Genomic DNA, 21119 nt, shown 5'->3' on the forward strand with positions numbered 1-21119 from the left:
GGAAAATTCCTCCGCAGAAAACGGGTCCCGGCCGCGAGCCTATAAAAAACGGGCGGTGCGGCCCTTCTGCCTTTCCAGTCAGGCACTGAGTGGTTCCTCGGATCATGTCTGGTAGCTCCGCGGATTATAACAGGTATGCCGCTTCCTCGGTGGTGGTGGTGCTCTGTGGCACAGGTCCTAAAGCGCTGGAGGAGGTTGTAATAGATGGAGAGGAGGCAGGGAACCCCGGGTTCATAGGCGTGGCTTTGGGGTACAGTACTCCTGTGTTTTGTCGAGAAGCTTCCATGATAGGTAGGGCCCGGATTGTGGGGAGACGGGTAAGAAAACGAGGTGGTGAAAGAGTGTGTTTTCCCGAAGACGCCTTGAAATCGCGGCCGTTTCCCCTGCCCATACGGAGCCCGGCATTTATTGGCAGCCGTGGCGCAGTCCGCAGTCGGTACGGTGTAACTGGGCTGTCTAAAGCTCTATTCGCGGCCAGCGGCGCGGTTTGGGAGCGCTAGGCAGTAGGTTGGGTGGGGGCAGGACGGCAGCGGCGGCCGGAGGCCGGATGGGGCCGGGCCGGCAAAGGGGCCCCGGCGAGCCGTTGGCAAGGCCTCGCCGGGCCTAGGCCCGCGTCAATCACTACGGCTTGCGCATTGTTAGGGGCGGAGCTCGGCGCGTGGAGCTCTCGCGAGACGGTGCACTGCCGAGAGGGGAGCGCCTGGCGCTCAGGCCTGGGGGGAAGGGCCGGCGTCCGTGGGGCCTTTCCGGGCGTCCCCGGTTCCTAACCTTTGAGCGGCCGCGCAGTACGTCGTGTGCCCTGCGGCACCAGCTGCCTTTGCTCGTTTGGGAAGTGTACACGTGCGGGGGAGAGCGACCGGATGAGAAAGGGCTTCTCTTCCCCTCAGTGTGCAGTTGCAGGGGTTTGGGGAAGGGACGTTCTCCTAACAGCAGTATTTGTGTCAGCAGAGAACATGGCGGCCCCGAGGGAATGGAGCCCGATGGTGTCATCGAGGTAAGAAATGGGTGTGGAATTTGGAACATTGGAAAGGTGAGTTTGTTCATCCGTTTATTCCTTTTTTTTTTTTTTAACTTTTCAGAGTAACTGGAATGAGATTGTTGATAACTTTGATGATATGAATTTAAAGGAGTCTCTTCTTCGAGGCATCTATGCTTATGGTTTTGAGAAGCCATCAGCTATTCAGCAGAGAGCTATTATCCCGTGTATTAAAGGTAAAAGAACTCGTTGGCGCTTCTTAAAAATGAATTCCCTGTTCTGCCTAGGACCTGCACCTTTTTCTCTTTAATATGGGAAAATTATCTTCTGGGGGACTAGCACCTATTTGTATTCCTTAAAGTGAAATGATGGCAATCATCTTTCGGGACTGACCTGAAATGAAGAGAATACTCATTGCTGATCACTTGATTATTTGGGCATAATTCGTGTTCCAAATGGAATACGTGGTGTAAACTAGAAGTGGCGGTTTGATGTGGGATCGGTAAATGTGTATCCTACTTTTTTTAGGGTATGATGTGATTGCTCAAGCTCAGTCAGGTACTGGCAAGACAGCCACATTTGCTATTTCCATCCTGCAACAGTTGGAGATTGAGTTCAAGGAGACCCAAGCACTAGTATTGGCCCCCACCAGAGAACTGGCTCAACAGGTATTGATAGTGTAGTTCAAAAAAACTGCTTGCGTGTTGTACAGGTTTCAGGTTTCACAATTGTGAAGAATTTAAAGCTTAGTATAAATTTGTCCTACAGAGCCCTCCTTTTAACTGTGTGCATGCAGGGAGTTTCTGTTGAAAGCTAAACAGTCAAACGGGAACTGGGTGTGCAGGTATGGTTTTTGCAGGGTTGTGTAACAGATTGAGAAACAAGTTTTTGTTCAGGGTGGACTAGACCTGTTCTCATTTTCAAGTTTGAATGCAGTTGTGCAACATGAAAACTACAGTGACATGTTATTTGACTGTCTTAGTAGTTTGTGATGTATCTGTTGCATGCTGTGTTTTCAGAGCTCACTGCCATATTGGTTTGAAGTAAAACCTTGCTAATACATCTGTAGGGTTTATTAAAGCCAAGATTACGTCGCAGTGCTACGGGAAAAATTATTGTTTTACCATGGTTTACACTTTAATACACAATGAAGAATAACAGTAGGAAATGTTTTTAGTTACGTAGCTGGTACCTGGGGCAACAGGATCTCAAGTTTGACAAGGCACAAGATGTTTTCAGGGAAGTTTATCTTGAGGCATTTAGATTGGTCTGCATTTTAAGCTCGGAAGTAGTTAAGTGCTCTGCATGCATTAAAGCTGTTTGTAGACCAGATATTTGCCATTATGCTTTGGAAGTTAAGTCACAGAACTAGTAATTCTGCTGGATAATAATCAGGCTTTTGGCTTTCAGATCCAAAAGGTAATTCTGGCACTTGGAGACTATATGGGAGCAACTTGTCATGCCTGCATTGGTGGAACCAATGTTCGAAATGAAATGCAAAAACTTCAGGCTGAAGCACCACATATTGTTGTTGGTACACCAGGGCGAGTGTTTGATATGTTAAACAGAAGATACCTTTGTAAGTATTGCTTGTCGAATATAGTTTGGTTTTACTATTATAAATAAAGTAAATAGCATGCCTGAAAACCTAGAGATGATAGTATGACTTTATTTTAAACAGCTCCAAAATGGATCAAAATGTTTGTTTTGGATGAAGCAGATGAAATGCTGAGCCGAGGGTTTAAGGATCAAATCTATGAGATTTTCCAAAAATTAAATACAAGTATTCAGGTGAGCTTTATTTCACTCCCACTCTTAAAATAGCTGGAGGTTAGGTTTAATGCAGGTATTATTACAACATAACTGAAGTGTTCTGTTGTCATTCCCCCTGAAAGCAAAAGCAACTGATGCATGACTCTCACAATTCCATGCTCAGACAGAGATGCTTGGTCTCAAAGATTTTTTTACGTCGAGTATTGTGCCAAGTTGTGCTAACTACTTGTGTGACGTGTGACAGCATAATGAATTTTTTTTTTTAAGGTGGTGTTGCTTTCTGCCACAATGCCAACGGATGTGTTGGAAGTGACCAAAAAATTCATGAGAGATCCCATTCGAATTCTGGTGAAAAAGGAAGAATTGACCCTTGAAGGAATTAAACAGTTTTATATTAATGTTGAAAGAGAGGTAATTTGTCTAATTGTCAAACATAAAAATGTAGCCAGGTTTTTTTTTTACCTTCTTGAATAAGCACTGTGCTAAAATTACAGAAACTAGGATCACATCTTGGTTTTTGTAATAATGCTAGCAGAGTACACACAAGAAGAAGAGTAACTGCACTAGGTTGTAAAAGACGGGGGTGGACCTCTTTCTTAATGTCCAATGTCCTTTGTCTTAAGATTTGGTGCAATATGTCTTTAGACCAATCTAATAATGAGTTTCTAATGAATGTAAGTTGGAAACAATCATGTTAATTACTGTTAACTTTCTCTTTGAAATACTGTAGGAATGGAAGTTGGATACACTTTGTGACTTGTATGAGACACTGACGATTACACAGGCTGTTATTTTTCTCAATACAAGGCGTAAGGTGGACTGGCTCACTGAGAAAATGCATGCCAGGGATTTCACAGTTTCTGCTCTGGTAAGAGGTATTCTAACCTAGTAATGGTAACTTAAGTCTACCTTCATTAAAGCAGGATTTAGACTACAATATAGCTGCTAAGTGCTGTGTTGTCGTTCCCCCTGCTCAAAATAAAGTTGTTTCTTAACTATACCTGTCTGCTGTACCCCTGTAGCAGCCAGGGACGCTTGGTCTCATACATGTTGATAAGGTTAAATGTTGATTTGATTGGTGATTCTTGAATTAATAGGTTTGTTCCTTTGCAGCATGGTGACATGGACCAGAAGGAAAGAGATGTTATCATGAGGGAATTCCGATCAGGGTCAAGCCGTGTTCTGATCACTACTGACTTGTTGGTAAGTCTTTCACTGCTCTTTTTTAATTCACCAAAAGTTTGTTTGGGGGGAAGGTTTTTTAATAACCTTTACCAATTCTAGGCTATTTGGGAGAATAAAGAAAAGACCACACTCCACAGTGAGCTATACCACTTAGTATAGTTCATTACTATTTTGTGGCCTACATTACATAGGTGTCTAGTATTTCAATTAGAATTTGAACATCGTCATTGTATTTCAGGCTCGTGGGATTGATGTGCAACAAGTGTCATTGGTTATAAACTATGATCTACCTACCAATCGTGAAAACTATATTCACAGGTAAGTAGATGGCATCTTGACTTTACTGTACTGGTAAAATTCATATTTTGCTTTTCTGCTGACTGATTTGTCTGAAAGGTAACCTCAAATCAGGGAATTGAGTAATATGACATAGTAACTTGGTAGGGTGTAATTAAAATTGTACTTGGGAAGATTGGTCATACACAGTGGGAAAACAGTTGTGAATGTTGCCCAAATTGTGGACTCTGTACATACAGATAAGGTTGTTTTAGATCGGTTGGTCTTAGCTTATTTTTGAGCTGTATTTTTTAGTGATGCTCGTGTCCGTGTCCATGCGCTTTCTTGGTGATTCCTCTATAGTTGGGATTTTCTTGGTGTCATCTGGTAGCAATTTGAGCAGTCCCTGGTTTAGTTATAGTGGCTTTATCCCTAAGTAAATTGAATTGTACTTTGTTATATGATGTAAAAAAAGACTTTTTAAAAAATACAGGGGTCGATAGCAGCAGTTGATGACGAGATGGCGCTCAGAAACGGCGTTGACGTAATTTAGGACGTGGAATCATAAGCGAAACAGCACACTGTTTGAATAAAGAGCGAGTCGGTATTTATATTTGTTTTTCTTTTGTCATGATTATTTGATATTTTAAGATGCTCCAGCCAAGGCATTTTGTATACTAGCCTATTAGGTGGTTTGTATTGTCTGGTTTCTATCAGGAAGGTTAGAAAGCTGTTTTTGGAGGTAAACACGTTTGAGTAATTTCAGTTATAACGTGTGAAACTGAGCAAAAAAGCAGTGATAAGTTTGGGTCACCATACCAAATATTTGTTTTCCCACTGGAAAAAGTTGTAAGTTTTAGACAATAGTTAACCTTGCAGCATTTGTATTTGCAGTTTACAGTTCCAGAAGTGCGTCGAAATGGATTACATAACTGTTCTTTTTGTTTTATCCCTGGTGTTTTACATCTGTCCCAGGCTGACATCTGCTCTTGGCTGGCCCACTTTGGTATGGGCTTTAAATTCACTACCCCAAACACAATACTGTCATCTGCTTTAAAAAAAAAAAAATAATAATGCTCAAGATACTTGATAAAATCTCATTTTGCAGCCAGACAAGCCTTGAATCCTTTTGGCACTAACTGCAAAGGAAGATTTTTTCCTCTAGATATTGATTAGCAGCTAGTGCTCCAATTAGAAGCACGAACTATAACCTTGATAAGTAAACAGCAGCTGCTGGTTAACAAGTGGATCATCATGTTCAGTAGTTCATGCAGCATGTGAAGTAGTATATTCTAATTGCTGATTTCTTTTTCTTACACAGAATTGGCAGAGGGGGTCGATTTGGGAGGAAAGGTGTGGCTATAAACTTTGTTACTGAAGAAGACAAGAGGATTCTTCGTGACATTGAGACTTTCTACAATACTACAGTGGAGGAAATGCCAATGAATGTGGCTGACCTTATTTAATTCCTGGGATGAGATAGTTTGGAATGCAGTGCTCGCTGTTGCTGAATAGGCGATCACAACGTGCATTGTGCTTCTTTCTTTGGGAATATTTGAATCTTGTCTCAATGCTCATAACGGATCAGAAATACAGATTTTGATAGCAAAGCGACATTAGTCGTGAGCTCTTGTGAGGAAAGTCGTTGGCTTTATCCTCTTTAGAGTTAGACTGTTGGGGTGGGTATAAAAGATGGGGTCTGTAAAATCTTTCTTTCTTAGAAATTTATTTCCTAGTTCTGTAGAAATGGTTGTATTAGATGTTCTCTATCATTTAATAATATACTTGTGGACTAAAAGATATAAGTGCTGTATAAAATCAGCCAATTATGTTAAACTAGCATATCTACCTTTATTGTGTTTGTCATTAGCCTGAATAGAAAGGCCCTTAAAATTGATTTTTTTAGAAAGCATTTGAATGCATTTTGTTTGGTATTATATTTATTCAATAAAGTATTTAATTAGTGCTAAGTGTGAACTGGACCCTGTTGCTAAGCCCCAGCAAGCAATCATCCTAGATAGGGTTAAACGTTTACCCCAGTAAAATTGCCATATTGCACATGTCTTAATGAAGTTTGAATGTTAAATAAATTGTATATTCACTTTAAAGGTGCTTTAGTCATTTTATTTTAAATTGTTCACAAAAATACATGCTGAATATGTTTTAACAATTCTGAGTTAACTGCTGCATGACAGTTGCGCAGAGGCCGATCAGCTGTAGATGTTCATCAGCACCATCTGCTAAACATTTATCAACTTCCTACAAGAAAATGAAAGATGAGTAAGTAATTTCCCTTTCAGGTGTGTATGCTGTGCTGAAATGTAGAAGATGCCTACTTACAGCAAGTTTTTCTGTAATAACAGATTTCTGTTTATCAGAAAGGTTCTCATTTTCTACAACCCCATCATGAAGTTGATTTACAAGCTGAGTTGCTGCATGACCCTCATCTATTAAGTCCTGTAGCAGAAAAAGAAAATGATTTTGGTATGATTTCCATCCCTCCCCACCAGTTTAGTAAAGTGTCTTTACCTTTACCACAGCTTCTAGTTTGTCAAAAGAGCCACTCTGACATGCAGCAAATACTCCATCAATTGTTTCAGCTGGTATTACCTAAAATAATTAAAGAATGAATTAATTAAAAATAAAGCATAAAGTTTCTGGGTAAAGATGGTTGACTTGTTTCTCTGCCAAGCCTGTGCAAACTCCCTGGTTTTCTATGCTAGGACATGTGCCACTTCAAGCGTGGAACTGCTACCTGATACTGAATCCATACATACGGAGTTGGGAGGGCAAAGAACTGACAAAAGGGTCAGCTTCAACCCTTATGCTCATCTGGTCTCCAGACAGGTGATGGAGAAAGCTACTGGACCTGAAACAAACTCTGGAAACATCCTGTTTCTAAGATGCCACTAACAAAATGCAGAGATGGGTTGGTTTATGTTTCATTACAATACAAAATGAAACCTGAAGACAAGGGTGTGGCACAAGAGAATTGCTTTAATGATTTAATTATAAGTTGGATATGACCCTTTTTCCTTTATAAGAAAAGGGATATCTGTTAACATATCTGACATCTGTTAGATGTCTGATATCTGCCGTATCCCTGCCTGCCTGCAGCATTCTGCTAACTCCCAGAATGGTACAAATGTTTATATTCCCTCAAAATTTATGTTAAAAATCCCTAATGTATTTGGAGGTGGCACCTTTGGCAGGTGATAGGAGAGTGGAACCCTCATGAATGGGATTAGTGCTCCTAAAAAGCTCAGAAAGCTGCTTTTTGCCACAGGATGGTGCAGAGAGCTAAAGGCCATCCGTGAACTAGGAGTCTACTCAACTAGGAAGTGTGTCCTCAGGCACTCAATCTGTGGGCACCCTGATCTTGGATTCCCAGCCTCTGGAACTGATTTTTGTTTATAAGCCACTCAGCCTATGGCATTTGTTACAGCAGCCTGAATGGGACTAAGCACATAATAAGCACTCCATATATATATAAAAATTAAAAATTTTCTAAAAGCCACAAAAAAGCAAACTAAAAATTTCAGAATATCCAGTGCTCTTACCCCAGCAATGTCTGTGATCACCTTTTCTGTGACCTCCTTTCCACCTGTTAATCGAGTAGCACTTTGAAGAAATGTAATGGCTTTCCTTAAGTCTCCTTCTGACACTTTAACAAGATGAGCTAGTCCCTGAAGAGAAAAAAGTTCTTTAACCTGTTAATGGCCAATTAAGGATGTACTGGGGGAAAAACAAAATCTATTTCCATTTTTGAAGAAATGTCAGTTCTATAGCGGCAGAATTCATGGAGACAGCCATGATTACATACAGCAAGGAGAATTCAAATTACAGTTAAGTTCTGTTATAATGAATAAGGGCCTATACATTCTATTACTGCCAGAATTTCATCATACCAAATTAGTCCTTGCAGTGGAGTATGGGTATAATGACGAGTGGAGTACGCTGTCATGCAGAGATTGGCTGTCGCAGAATTTGCATCCTAACATGAAATCTGCCTCAGCTTTCAGTTTCTGAAGTATTGACAGATAATAAACTTCTAGTAGCAACAGAAAGGCTGAACCAGTAATTCCTAGACATTGTTTATTTAGCTTAACTTTGCCTGAAGAATCGGCATCAGAAATTGAAGCAACACAAATTTGACTTTCAGGAAGTGCCTCTTCATAGGCATTCATCAAAGGAATTAGTAATTTACAATAGTAATAACAGTGATTACCTCATTGCTAATTTTGATATGTTCTTTATCAGCGATGTCTAGTAATCGCTGCTCTTGAATTTTATCTGACAGAGGTTTGAAGCGGAATTTAGAACATCTAGAGGTCAGAGGTTCAATTATTCTGTAAAATATTGGAAAAAACAAATCAGCGGCTAAAGAAGAAACTCCCCAGAAGAACTCATTTTTGTCAAGAACAAATCAAGATTTGATGGAGATAACTGATTCACTTTGTTACAAAGCAAAAACTAACACCTTTGTAAAGCAATTTTACCCCAATAAAGATGTTAAAAAAAAAAAAGATGTGATGGAGAAACTAATGTAGCCTTGAAACATTTAAATTTTTTCTCTCCCTATTTGGGTCTATCAAAATAAGGCTGCCTTGCATCCACCTTGAGGGCATTACACATACCGACTGACATAGTTACAGATGAGACAGAATCGGGTGGTTTTAGACTCTTTCTCCATGGTACGTCTTAAAGCTGCCTGAGCAGCTGAGGTCATAGAATCTGCTTCATCCAGGATCACAATTTTAAAAGGAGGACATGGCTTCCCACTGATTCAGAGAAACACAAAGGAGTTATAATTCACACATCATTATCACAATCTAATTTTGGAACATTCTCATCACCCCAAAAGGAAACCCTGTGACCCTTAGGAGTCATTTTTTTCTCTCCCAACTGTCCCAGCCATAGGCAATCAGGAATCTCTACTTTCTGTTTCCACAGATTTGTCTATTCTGGACACTTCATATAAATAGAACCACATGTTGTCAACTTAATACATTGTCTTTTGTGATTGGCTTCTTTCGCTTAATGTTTTCGAGGTTCATCCATGTTGTTGTATATCATTACTTCATTTCTTTTTATTGTCAAATACTATGGCAAATGGATGGATATACTACGTTTCATTCATCCATTCTTTAGTTGATGGATACTGGGTTGTTTCCATGTTTTGACTACTGTGAATAATGCTGATATGAACATTTGTGTATATGTGTATATGTTTTCATTTCTTGTCAGTATATATTCTAGGACTGGAATTGCTGGGTCATATGGTAACTCATAGGAGAACTGCCAAACTGTTTTCAAGATGGCTGCACCATTTTACATTCCAACCAGCAATGTATAAGGGTTCCAATTTCTCCACATCCTTGCTGATACTTGTTATTTTCTGTCTTTTTGATTACAGCCATCCTAGTGGGTGTAAAGTGATATTTCATCATGGGTTTGATTTGCATTTCTCTAATGGCTCATGATGTTGATGAGCATGTTTTGATATGCTTATTGACCATTTGTGTATTTTCCTTAGAGTAATGTCTATTCAGATCCTTTGCCCATTTTTAAATTGGGTTGTCTTTTTATTATTGAGTTGTAAGGGTTCTTTTCTTTTTTTTTTTTGGCGGTACGCGGGCCTCTCACTGTCGTGGCCTCTCCCGTTGCGGAGCACAGGCTCCGGACGCGCAGGCTCAGCGGCCATGGCTCACGGGCCCAGCTGCTCCACGGCATGTGGGATCTTCCCGGACCGGGGCACGAACCCATGTCCCCTGCATCAGCAGGCGGACTCTCAACCACTGCGCCACCAGGGAAGCCCTGTAAGGGTTCTTTATTCTTGATCTAAGTCCCTTATCATGTATGTGATTTATATACATTGTCAATCCAAGGTGGATATCAAAAATTGTGTTATTCACTTTCTACAAATTCCTAAGTGTGCTCTGATATAAATTTAAATATATGCCAGGTACCAAAAATTTAACCTTGGAACTTTGCAACCTAAGGAATATACACAGTTGCGTAAACACCCCTATTGAATTATTATTAGTAACAACTCCTTTTTCACTCAATGTGTCCCAGTTTGGACAAGGTTTTACATTGTCACCAACTATGAAATATACACTGAAGCTTAAGATATATGATAGGACTTTAAAAAAATAACATAATAGCAAAAATCAGGATTTTTATTATGAGTGTACAACCAAACCATCACATTTGATTAATAAATACTCCTTAGACAAATATCGATTAAAACCCCTTGACAGCTAAATAACTTAAAATTAGTTACTATAATGGAAAGGTCATTTCTAGGTTTAAATAATTTAGATAAAAATACAATCTAACATGAAAAAGAAGTTGAAAATCTGGCAGAAACATGTTTTTTAAACAAATACAATGACATGGCATAGAGAAGGGAAGGTGAGCTTACTTACTCTGAACGGCTTCCTGTCACAGTTAATTGGGCAAAATTCTTCACTTTCTCTCTAACTACTTGTATTCCACGTTCATCAGATGCATTTAACTCAAGAACTCTTAATCGAAAAAGTTCAGGCCTATGTCAAAATGAAAAAAAATTATGAAACATCATAGAGCATATAAGTAACCCAGGTTTATACCATATTTTAACATTTGTACATTTTTCAATAGTTTAAAATACACCTAGTAAACAATATGAATAGAAGGTATACAATTCATTCTGTATTTTCTCTTTTGCAAAGGCATACAGTGAACATTCTGGCTTTTTTCCATGCATTTAAAAAAACAGATGATAATGTACTAAATTTTAAGTCAATTTTCCACTTTGGACTGTATCATAAGCATCTTGCCATGTCATGATAAACACTGTAAAAACCATTTTAATAGCTATATAACTTTCTAACCTAAGATTGTACCATCATTTAATTTACTTAACATATTTCTGTTATTAGACATTTAGATAGTTTTAAATATGTTACAATTTTAAATAATGCTGCAATGTAGCATATTTTGAATTATTTCCATAAAGTAGTTTGCTGTAAGGAAAATTACTGGATCAAAAATGAACAGTTAATTTTTAAGTGAGTTTTTTAAAAAAAATTAAAAGTAACTGTAGGAAATCTGAGAACACAAAAGAAAATAAAAATACCTGGCACACACTGCCAAACCCTGTTTTGAAGACTTCCTTCTAGTTATTTTTCTATATATATGTGTATATTTTTTTTAATAGAAAAAAGAGTTGGGATTTCGTCTTTATTTTTCCTAAATAGCATGATACCCTACGCATTTTTCTATGGGCATAAACATCTAGAAAGCTCTGTGCATGTATTTTCTATTTTAAAACCACATATACTATTAAATGTGGAATTTATAGTTAAGTCCTTTTAGGTCTATCAAGACAAACATTTAAAAAAATATTTTACAAGTTATATAATTTGGACTAACCTACTGTAGAACAACCAATAATAAACTATACTTAACAGTTTCATGATGACTACATCGCTAAGGATGATTCAGACTGGATCTAACTGATTGAGTTGTAGAATAATCAAAAAAGCTCTCTTAAAATTTCCTTGGGAAAATGAAAGTTGCTGTCAAATAAAATCCTCAGTTCAGAGCAGCTTCCCCTTTTGTCCTCCTTCACATTTCAACAGAACTGATTATCCTTATATATTTGGTGGTTTCAGAGGCATCTAATTATCTTCATGTGTAGGATTTCAGATGTACCCTTAGGTCATATGCCTGATATTAAAATTCTGGATTAATTAAAGATAGACTTTGTTATGTTGGTGCATGTTGCATAGATATCAGACATGGCTGATACGTGTCTTTTAACCTTAGGTAAAGGGCTCCTCTACTACAACAGTCGGCTAAGCTGAGACAGTCAGTCTAGGACTGAATAAGAAGGTGGCTCATAGAGATTTTCTGCTGTACCTGGAATCATACTGCCTCAACTACCACACATTCTTATACTCAGGATACTTGAGGGCAAGGAGCTGGCCCAGCCACTCGAGAGGCAGGCCCTGGCAAGTCCAGAGCAAGAAGGAACTCAAGAAGGGGTGGTGCGCATCAGTAGCATCAAATAGCAAATTCTATGACAGATGTGAACACGACCACTAAAAGTCATGAAACTATCAGCATGACTGGAGATAGGGTCTTCTGGTTTCCAAAATCATAATGAAAGAGCTAAAGTGATGAAAAAAATCACAAGGCTCCTTGTAGTACACTCAAACATTTGAACACGGTTCAGAATAAAAGTTACAAAAGATACAGGCAAGCTAATTTATTGGAGGGGAGGAACTGGAAATGGGTCAGCTGGATTATTAAAAAATTCAGAACAAAAATAAACCCAACAACCTCAGAAAAACCAAATGCAAAGTTTTAGAGAATGAAAAGCAGTACCAGAGATTCTTAGCGTCAAGTCTTTAAAAGAGAGAGAGAGAGATTTCAACTTACCCAAAGAGTTCCCTAGCTGCTGCCAAAATAGTGGATGTTTTTCCAGTTCCAGGTGGGCCGTAAAACAAGAGATTAGGGAGCTGTAGAAGTTAAATTTTATTTTTTTAAAAATTGTATTCTGGCACAAATAGGTGAAAGTGACTGAAAATGTCTATGGAACAGTGCAATGACTTCCCTAATAGGGCATATATATCTGAATACAAGGATTTCTTAATGTAACTGGTATCATAGTAATAACAGTACTAAATCCTGCTTTTTCACAAACACCATCATTTTTCCCTAAGAGATCTTTCTAATATCTTAAGCTGAATCAATATTTATGATTGTTCTACACCTAATCTAATACTTAGGTGGGATTTTCAAAGCTGGAATTAAAAACCTCTTATTTCTAAAGGGAATACTAGGCTTCTGTCAGTTCCCTGTCCCACACCTAGGCTCAGGACTGGGCAAGATGTTATATTTTATAAAGATGTCAGTTGCTTCAAAAGGAACACAGACCAAATTGGATTTGGCCAATACTGAGGAAAAAGGAATGAAAATGGCATACTGGGGCTTTGCATGAGCTAAAGTTCCAAGAACAGAAATATTACAACAAAACAAGCATCTTTTAAGTGCCAGGCCGTGGTCCACATCATGATTACATACCCTGCCTGTAGGGATACCCGCATGTATCAGGGAGATTTCATCAGTGGAAGACAGGATAAGATTAAATAACTAGTTATCTTCTTTTATACCTTAAGTCTAGCTGGCTTGGTGCCTATCAAATAGGCAACTGATCTGTGGTACAGATTAACAAATGTACTAAATTCTAATGAGCACTGTAATTAAACTGTACATTCTTTTTTTCTTTTAATTTTATTTCATATTGGAGTACAGCTGATTTACAATGTTGTGTGTTTCAGGTATACAGCAGAGTGATTCAGTTATACATATATCTATTCTTTTTCAAATTCTTTTCCCATTTAGGTTATTACAGAGTATTGAGCAGAGTTCCCTATGCTATATAGCAGGTCCTTGTTGGTTATCTATTTTAAATATAGCAATGTGTACATGTCAACCCTAAACTCCCAATCTATCCCTCCACCACCGCTTCCCCCCGGTAACAATTAAGTTTGTTCACTAATTCTGTTTTGTAAATAAGTTCATTTGTATCATTTTCTTTTAGATTCCGAATATAAGTGATATATATTTGTCTTTCTCCATGAAACTATACATTTCTTTCATGTACGGAAATCACTGCACATAGGAAACTAAGCAGTATAGTTTATTTGCTTCCACTCTTGCCTAACCTTCCCCGCTCCCAGCCATTCATTCTTCACCCAAATCAGATGCCACTCTGCTTGCTACTTAAAGCTATTCACTGTATTCATACTCCACTTAGAAAAACAAAACAGACAAAAAAAATCACCCTGCTTACCATAACCTACAAGGATGTCCATGATCTGCTCACCACCTCTCACACTTTCTAAGTTCCAACTTACAATGGCCTTCAACAGCTAAGCACTTTCTGGCCTGCACATATGCTGTCCCCCATGAGCTGGGGTCTGACTCCATTCTTCTGTCTGGCAACTCCTACTGCATTACAAGTCAGAAGCTTTCCCTGACCTCCCAATCTAAAGAGGGTTTCCTCTGTTATTCTCTCACTGGTCTTTGTTGCACTTGATGTAATTTGCAATTATTTATTGTTATTTATGTAACTGTTAGGTTTAATTGCAAAATACCCATTCACCTCACTATATGAGAAGCTTGAGAAGGTCAAGAACCTTATTTGTTCTATTCACATCTATATTCTCAGCATCTCCTACAGTACTCAGTATGCACCAAGTAAATAAACCAACATATAAATGTATTAGTTAAAAGACTATTACTGTTACACTGGTAACATACAGCTTAAGATACAAACTATGAGATTCACTATTTAAAAACAAAAGCAAAAGCAAAACCTCCTAGGCGTCTTCATTTTTAAGGTTGTAACTGTTATTTTGATCCAACTACCTCAGTAGTTGTAATGATTCATCCAGTCAACTATTACAATAATTTAAATCCTTTAAAACATGGTTAAATTACTAAACCCTACATTATGTAACAGTCTGATGTATATATATATATATGCATTTAAGAACTGTACATGGACTAGCAGTTCTAAAAATTGATTTCTGAAAAATCTCTTATAATTCTACTGTAAAACCCTTTAACATAAATGAAGGAATGAATTTTTTCCTTTACTCTTTAGAGTTAAAAAAATTACTTCAACTTTAAGTTTCAAAAAACTTAAGTCTGAAAAGAAACAAATCATTAAACAAGTGGATAAAGAAGAAAGTTCTTAGTTCAGCCTCATAAATTAGATGGTATAAAGAACTGGATCATAATCCCACTACATTTGCCAAAAGAGTTGAGAATCCCAGCAATTAAAATACATCATGGGGCTTCCCTGGTGGCGCAGTGGTTGAGAGTCCGCCTGCCGATGCAGGGGACACAGGTTCGTGCCCCGGTCCGGGAAGATCCCACATGCCGCGGAGCGGCTGGGCCCGTGAGCCATGGCCGCTGAGCCTGCGCTCCGCAATGGGAGAGGCCACAACAGTGAGAGGCACGCATACCGAAAAAAAAAAAAAAAAAAACATCATGTCCTGCAATCTGTGTAAATATTACCATGCAATTTAAATTATATACTATTATAAAATTAAAAGCTAAAGATACTTGGATCAAATCAAAAAAATACTGGTAAAGAAAAAGATTTTCAACAGTTTTATAAATATAACTTCTTTCAAAATATATACTGTTGCAGTGTAATTCCAGGAAGAGACCAATGGCAGCAAAAACCAAGGAACCTCTAATTCAAAGCAGCCAGGTTGAGAGGAGGGAAGAAAATCTTGGGAATAAAGTAAAAACCACATCCCACTTTCACCTGCAACTGCTTCCCTTCTTCCACTAAGTTCTTAAAACACTTTATCATATACAATTTTAAATTGCTAATTCTTCATATGGTTTGTCTCTGAATTAATCTAAAATGCAAGTCACTCAATGACATTTTATCCCACATATCACAGCAGGGGACATGATGCCATAAGCAGAACTAAAGACTCAATTTTTTTTGTATTGTAGTTCAAACCAAATCCTAAAATTAGGTGAGCAATCATACGGTCAAAGAATCTTTGACTTTCCCTTATAGTGCCTATATCATTATCTATAATTCTATAATTTATTTTGCTTACGTGTTTATTCTTCTGTGTCTCTTCCCACAAAAATAAAAGCTCACGAGCAAAGGGACCTAGCCTGTCTTGCTCAATGATCTCCACTTGAGTACCATATAACAATGCCATAGAACAGAAAAGGAGATGCTCAACAAATATTTGTTGAACTAATCATCCATTGTACAAATAGTAATCAAGGGCCTACGGTATATACAGGATAGTATTTAAAGGGGGCCGGAGGCTATAAAGGAAGAGGGTGAACAAATTAAATCTCCCAATGACTTTAGACAGCATCTGCTACTCACATCAGCTCCTTCTAAAGACTTTTTTAGCACTGCAACCACTTCTTCCTGGAAAGCAACTTCATCCACATATTTTGGGCGACTGGAGAAAAAAGAGAGAGAGAAGTTATTCAGTGTATTATAGTAGCCACAGAAGTCTCTCCTTTTGCTAAAATATCAATGATAACTCTCTCATATCAGTATGAAATGAGAAACTTTCATAATTGGATGTGGAAACCCCATCTATATTTACTTTATGCAAATATATACTGAGGAATGAAGTAATTTTTCACTTTTCCAGGTGCATTGCTTATATCTGTTGTGCTTATAAAAACTATGCAAAAGGATTTTACAACATCACAAATGCCAACTGGTTCAAAATGTAAAATGAACATTTGCCTAGAAAGTAATATTACGTTTTGACAACGTGCCCCTAAACTGAAAAGGGAGACCTATTTAGCAACCTCAAGATAGGTAACAAAGTTACATATATGTTACTATGTTGTTAATGGGTTAATACCAATTTCTCCTATCACCTAACTGCACAAAAAATGCATACCTATTCACTTCATTGAGGGTTAACAAAATAACAAGCTTAACCAATATGGAGTGTAATTTTTGTCTTACATTGTTAACTAATGATGTTAAACGAAGTTATACTCCCAACCCTAAGTCAGGCTCTGTGCTTAGCTAACTAAACAAAAGTTTTTCTTTGATTTATACTTTTCTAACTAATCAGGCCAACGCTGGGCAGATATTTTATGTCAGATAATGTTATCTTGGAAAACCAGTGTATATTATAAACCAGGGTTTCATATTAAAATACCTGCAGAGTCCAGGCAGATAACAAGAGTGAAGAATTCGAGTGTAAGACAAGAGACACTAGTAGGGACTATGGTGAAGTGAGGAATATATGACCTTTCCAAAATGAGTAGTACACACATCCATCTAAGTGTTTTCAGGTGAGAACTTGCATCTAGTGCTGCCTAGTCTCCTGAGTCTGTAAATCTAGATTTTTCCCCTTATCTAATTTATTTAATGAAAAGTTTCTAGACTTTTATGTGAAATTTCCAATTTTTAAAAGCATTGTTGGTGCCAAACAAAACTTATGAGGGCCTTACTTGCCTTATAAGTAATCTGTAATCCTTTGGTAATAACTGAGGGTACACCAGGGGTTCCAACTACTTGTTATAATATCACTTAGCTGACTGAAATTTGAGCCACTTCAGGGGCTTCCCTGGTGGCGCAGTGGTTGGGAGTCTGCCTGCCGATGCAAGGGACGTGGGTTCGTGCCCCGGTCCGGGAAGATCCCACGTGCCACGGAGCGGCTGGGCCCGTGAGCCATTGGCCGTTGAGCCTGCGTGTCCGGAGCCTGTGCTCCGCAACAGGAGAGGCCACAGCAGTCTGAGAGGCCCGCGTACCGGAAAAAAAAAAAAAAAAAAAAGAGCCACTTCAGGTGCTGTTTTTGCCAAAAATGTATAAACAAAAACTCAACAATTTTCAGCTATCAGTAATGAAAAGAGGAACAGATTATTTGGACTTAAGTCGAACTCCTAAGAGCTTATAGAAACTGTTTTCTTCACTGCTGTATCATAGCCCCAAAAACCGTAGACCTGAGTTACAGAGAAGGCTGTAGTTCATTCAGAAAATACGTGAATTCAACTAGATTATTCTAAGGTACATTTCAGTTCCAAGGTTCTATGACTTATATAATTGGGTGACTTTTAAGGCAACATTTAAACAAGGCAAATCATCCTCCTCTTAAATTAAAAAAAAAAAGTGATCAAAACTGGTCAGAGAGATAATTTATTAAATATTTCAACAAAAACAAAAGCATTCTTACTATTTTTCCACCCACGGAACAGGTTTAGCTTTCTTGTTCTCTCCACTACTTCTGGCAGTGGCAGCTACTCCTCGATCCTTAGTCAATGGTGGTTTACTGCTGATAGATGTGCCTTTTAGAAATGCCTGCATGGTTACTTCACCCTGACCAGGTGCAAGACTGAAAAGGAAAAGCTCTTTTGAAACCATCATGAGGAAGTACAGCCTGAAAGCACACTTAACCTTGTGCAAAGACATTCAAAAAATATTAAATGAAGGACATCACCCCATGACCTAGCATCCTTTGAATGCATTCTACTGAGGACTACAGGGACAGAAAAAAGGCCAAAGTGCTGAAGGAACTTAAAATCTACTTATAGGGACTTCCCTGATGGCACAGTGGGTAAGACTCAGAGCTCCCAATGCAGGGGGCCCGGGTTTGAACCCTGGTCGGGGAATTCGATCCCACATGCATGCCACAAGCTAAAGATCCTGTGTGCTGCAACGAAGATCCTGTGTGCCGCAACTAAGACCCGGCACAGCCAAAATCTATAAATAAGTATTTTTTACAAATCTACTTATAGTGAGGGGCTTATAGAACAAAGTTCTATAACTTTAACAAACTTTTTGATAACTATGATGGCATTAATGGCCAAACTGTACATGGGTCTCAACAGTCTCTTCCGTCATGGGCCTAACTCTAGCTCAGACCCTGGAATGAACTCAGCAATTAGGAGGAGTACTGGGACCAAAAATGAGAACCTCCACTTCTCCTGGGCCTAAAGCGCCACTGGAGAGCCTATTTTATGGGCAGAGCCCGTGCCTGCCTTCAGACAGAAGCTTTTGTGGGGAGGGGAAGGCGGGGGCGGGGGGGGGGGGGGAGGCGAGACACTGTTGTTAAAATGGAAACAGCTGGTTTTCTCATAGCATGCTCATTTGAAGAAACCAAAACAATTTGGAAAAGCATGAGGAGTTTTAAAAATTCAGAATCTCACCCAGAAGATAAGCACTATTAACATTCAGGTAAACGTTCTGCAGGCAGCAAAAGGCTGTTTTTAGGGATAGTTTGTCTGAAAATCCCCAGCATTAATGGCAATTCTATTTTTTTCACTGCTGTGTCTCCAGTGCCTGGCACAGAATAGATGCTCCATAAGATTTGGTGACTGAATTACCACTTATCAGACTGAGTTTCGCCTTCTGTAAATGAGCTAAGGCCCATTTCATAAGGCAACCGGGTCAAATAAAAGAATCGTGCAAACACACAGCTCTGTGCTTGGCATATGGGTATAATCAATAAAATAAATTGTTAACATCTGTAAACAACTAAGGTTTTCAACGTTATTGGATTACTCAGTCCCTACCACAGGCTGCCAAACAGTAATACCGCCCAAAGCAGGGCTCTGAACGATGCTAGACTGAGCCACCCGTAGACCAAGGAGTGCGCAAGAGGTGGAAGACATCACAGGGGCATCGAGGGCACAGGAGTAGAGGAAAGCGAAGGCAGTCCTCGCAATTTCTCCGGCTGGTCACCTGTTCTCCCCGGCTCCCCGCGTGTGTCCCCCGGCACTGCCTGGGCCTTTTAGCTGCACGTCTTGAGAGCTAGGACGCCACCGGCTCGTTCCTGAGGTTTCCGCAGCAGGGAAAGGACGAGGTGGTCGCGAAGTCTTAGCCCCGTTCCCCAAGCGGAGACTCTCAGGCCCAGGAAGCCCCGAGCCGCCAGAATGGCGGGGGGAAACCCTTACGGTAGCCGCCGTCAGCAAGCAGCCTGAGTTCCCGCCACCGAACAGCGGCGAAAGGCAGGGCGGGAACACGCCGCACGTCAAACGTCACTTCCGGCCTGCTGCGCGCGCCCCACCTTAAGGGAGCCGTATCCTCCTATTCTGTGGTGTTTAAGCTGAGACACGCGGACTCTCGGGGATGCTGGGGCTGGATGGGAATGAGTCCGGAGGTGTAAATAAAGCTCCATCCTGTCCCGACGTAGCCCTCCGACTAGAGGCTGCGGGACAAGGGAACTTGAGAGCTGCCGTCTGTAGGAGAGGCTGAGGCCGAAGACCCGCCTGCTCAGCGGACGGGGGCGGGGAGGGCTCCGGGAGCCCTGACCCGCTAGGGCGGTTGAGGAGGGGCTTGTGGGCCTCGAATCGTGGAGGTCCACTCTCTTTTGTAGGTACGAGCCTGCAGAACCTGTAATTCATTGGCAGTCATGGGCATGTCACTGACATTTCTGCGGCGACACAATTCGGCCTGCAACCTGCTTCACCCCAAAGAAGGGCGGGGATTGGGGAGGGTGGAGTCTATCCTTCGCCAGAAGAGGGCGCCGTGAAGATCCCCGCCCTCTCCCTCCGGCTTGGTCGTCGCGGAGCAAACCGTGTGTGCTTTAAGGGCGGAGACGTCGGAAGAAGATGCCTTTCCTTGCCCTTTTGGATGCATGTGGCTTATATCTCTATTAGTGTCTGCCCGTTGGTGAGAGGGAGGGCCTTGCCGCGCAGCTATGGTCAGCTAATCCCAGGGCCCTGCCCAGAAATTTGGTGGTGCAGACGCTCAATAAAAGTTACGAGATTGATAATGTTAACGCCACCAGGGTACATGCAATGTGTGCTCTAGGCAAGTGTTTGAGGCCACCCTTTTAATCTTTACCCACTGCTTGTCTTAACTCTGGAGTTTTCCTAAATGTTATTGAAATCTGAGCCTTTTGAAATGCTGCCTTCGCTGCAGACCTTTACTAATTACCCTAACCCACAGGGTTGATCTGGGTCTTCTCCGGATGAATGACTTTTATTTGGCACATACTCATCATGACACTCACTGTTAACTTTACATGTTCATTTGTCTTTCAACAAATGCTTATGGAGTGCCCATACCTACACTGCGAGGTGCTGGGGATATGGCAGAGAACAAGCTGGAAGGTCTTGCCCTCAGGAGAGTGACAGTGTGACTTGTTATGCAGAGGAAGTAGGGGCTCTGAATATATACATCCCAGGCCTAACCTAATCCAGGGGTTAACCAGATTAAGGGTGCTTTGTTTTACTTTGTAACTCCCACAGGCAGGGCCTGGTACAATCTCTGGACAGTATAAAAAGCACACAGTTTACCTATCTGGTCACTGGTTTACATTGTCAAAACTCATCACAACGTACATTTAATGTTTGTACATTTTATGTAAATTATACCTAAATAAGGTTGATAAAA

The 21119-nt window shown here is 40.0% G+C and overlaps 2 protein-coding genes and 4 non-coding genes across 11 annotated transcripts in view; 5 read left to right on the forward strand and 1 right to left on the reverse strand.

Annotated features, from left to right (window-relative positions):
• EIF4A2 (eukaryotic translation initiation factor 4A2) lies at nt 1-6318 on the forward strand. 4 transcript variants are annotated; one of them, XR_010943638.1, is made up of 12 exons: nt 40-133; nt 946-994; nt 1080-1212; nt 1505-1644; nt 2387-2555; nt 2658-2767; nt 3017-3160; nt 3480-3617; nt 3863-3952; nt 4173-4252; nt 4704-4810; nt 5532-5673. XR_010943638.1 is itself a non-coding variant. In XM_067738362.1 (11 exons), the coding sequence occupies exons 1-11, from the start codon at nt 105-107 to the stop codon at nt 5674-5676; spliced, it is 1224 nt and encodes a 407-aa protein (XP_067594463.1). In that variant the 5' UTR covers nt 1-104; the 3' UTR covers nt 5677-6318. The 4 variants fall into 4 exon arrangements, 2 of the variants coding, with proteins under 2 accessions (XP_067594463.1, XP_067594462.1); XR_010943637.1 differs by having other exon boundaries at nt 4704-4814; nt 5532-5672; XM_067738362.1 differs by lacking the exon at nt 4704-4810 and having other exon boundaries at nt 1-133; nt 949-994; nt 5532-6318.
• On the forward strand, nt 1335-1403 carry LOC137225639 (small nucleolar RNA SNORD2). The gene has a single exon (XR_010943948.1). It is a non-coding gene; the product is annotated as a small nucleolar RNA SNORD2 (small nucleolar RNA).
• LOC137225635 (small nucleolar RNA SNORA81) lies at nt 3210-3388 on the forward strand. Its single transcript, XR_010943944.1, has one exon. It is a non-coding gene; the product is annotated as a small nucleolar RNA SNORA81 (small nucleolar RNA).
• On the forward strand, nt 3667-3798 carry LOC137225605 (small nucleolar RNA SNORA63). Its single transcript, XR_010943918.1, has one exon. It is a non-coding gene; the product is annotated as a small nucleolar RNA SNORA63 (small nucleolar RNA).
• Nucleotides 3980-4119, forward strand: LOC137225620 (small nucleolar RNA SNORA4). The gene has a single exon (XR_010943930.1). It is a non-coding gene; the product is annotated as a small nucleolar RNA SNORA4 (small nucleolar RNA).
• The window catches only part of RFC4 (replication factor C subunit 4), a 24266-nt gene continuing 9459 nt past the window's right edge, over nt 6313-21119 (reverse strand). The window contains exons 1-11 of one of the 3 annotated variants that reach the window (XM_067738363.1): nt 19464-19756; nt 17956-18098; nt 16137-16215; nt 12641-12720; nt 10642-10761; nt 8848-8991; nt 8439-8559; nt 7771-7896; nt 6740-6820; nt 6551-6667; nt 6313-6469 (exon numbers count right to left, since the gene is read on the reverse strand). In XM_067738363.1, the coding sequence (XP_067594464.1) occupies nt 6374-6469; nt 6551-6667; nt 6740-6820; nt 7771-7896; nt 8439-8559; nt 8848-8991; nt 10642-10761; nt 12641-12720; nt 16137-16215; nt 17956-18086 (1095 nt within the window). In that variant the 5' untranslated portion in view covers nt 18087-18098; nt 19464-19756 and the 3' untranslated portion in view covers nt 6313-6373. Of the gene's footprint in view, nt 6470-6550; nt 6668-6739; nt 6821-7770; nt 7897-8438; nt 8560-8847; nt 8992-10641; nt 10762-12640; nt 12721-16136; nt 16216-17955; nt 18115-19463; nt 19757-21119 lie in introns of those variants that run through there. The other 2 variants (XM_067738366.1, XM_067738365.1) reach the window with 2 other exon arrangements.

Source organism: Pseudorca crassidens, chromosome 5, assembly GCF_039906515.1.
Source record: "Pseudorca crassidens isolate mPseCra1 chromosome 5, mPseCra1.hap1, whole genome shotgun sequence".
NCBI classification, from domain to species: Eukaryota; Metazoa; Chordata; class Mammalia; order Artiodactyla; family Delphinidae; genus Pseudorca; species Pseudorca crassidens.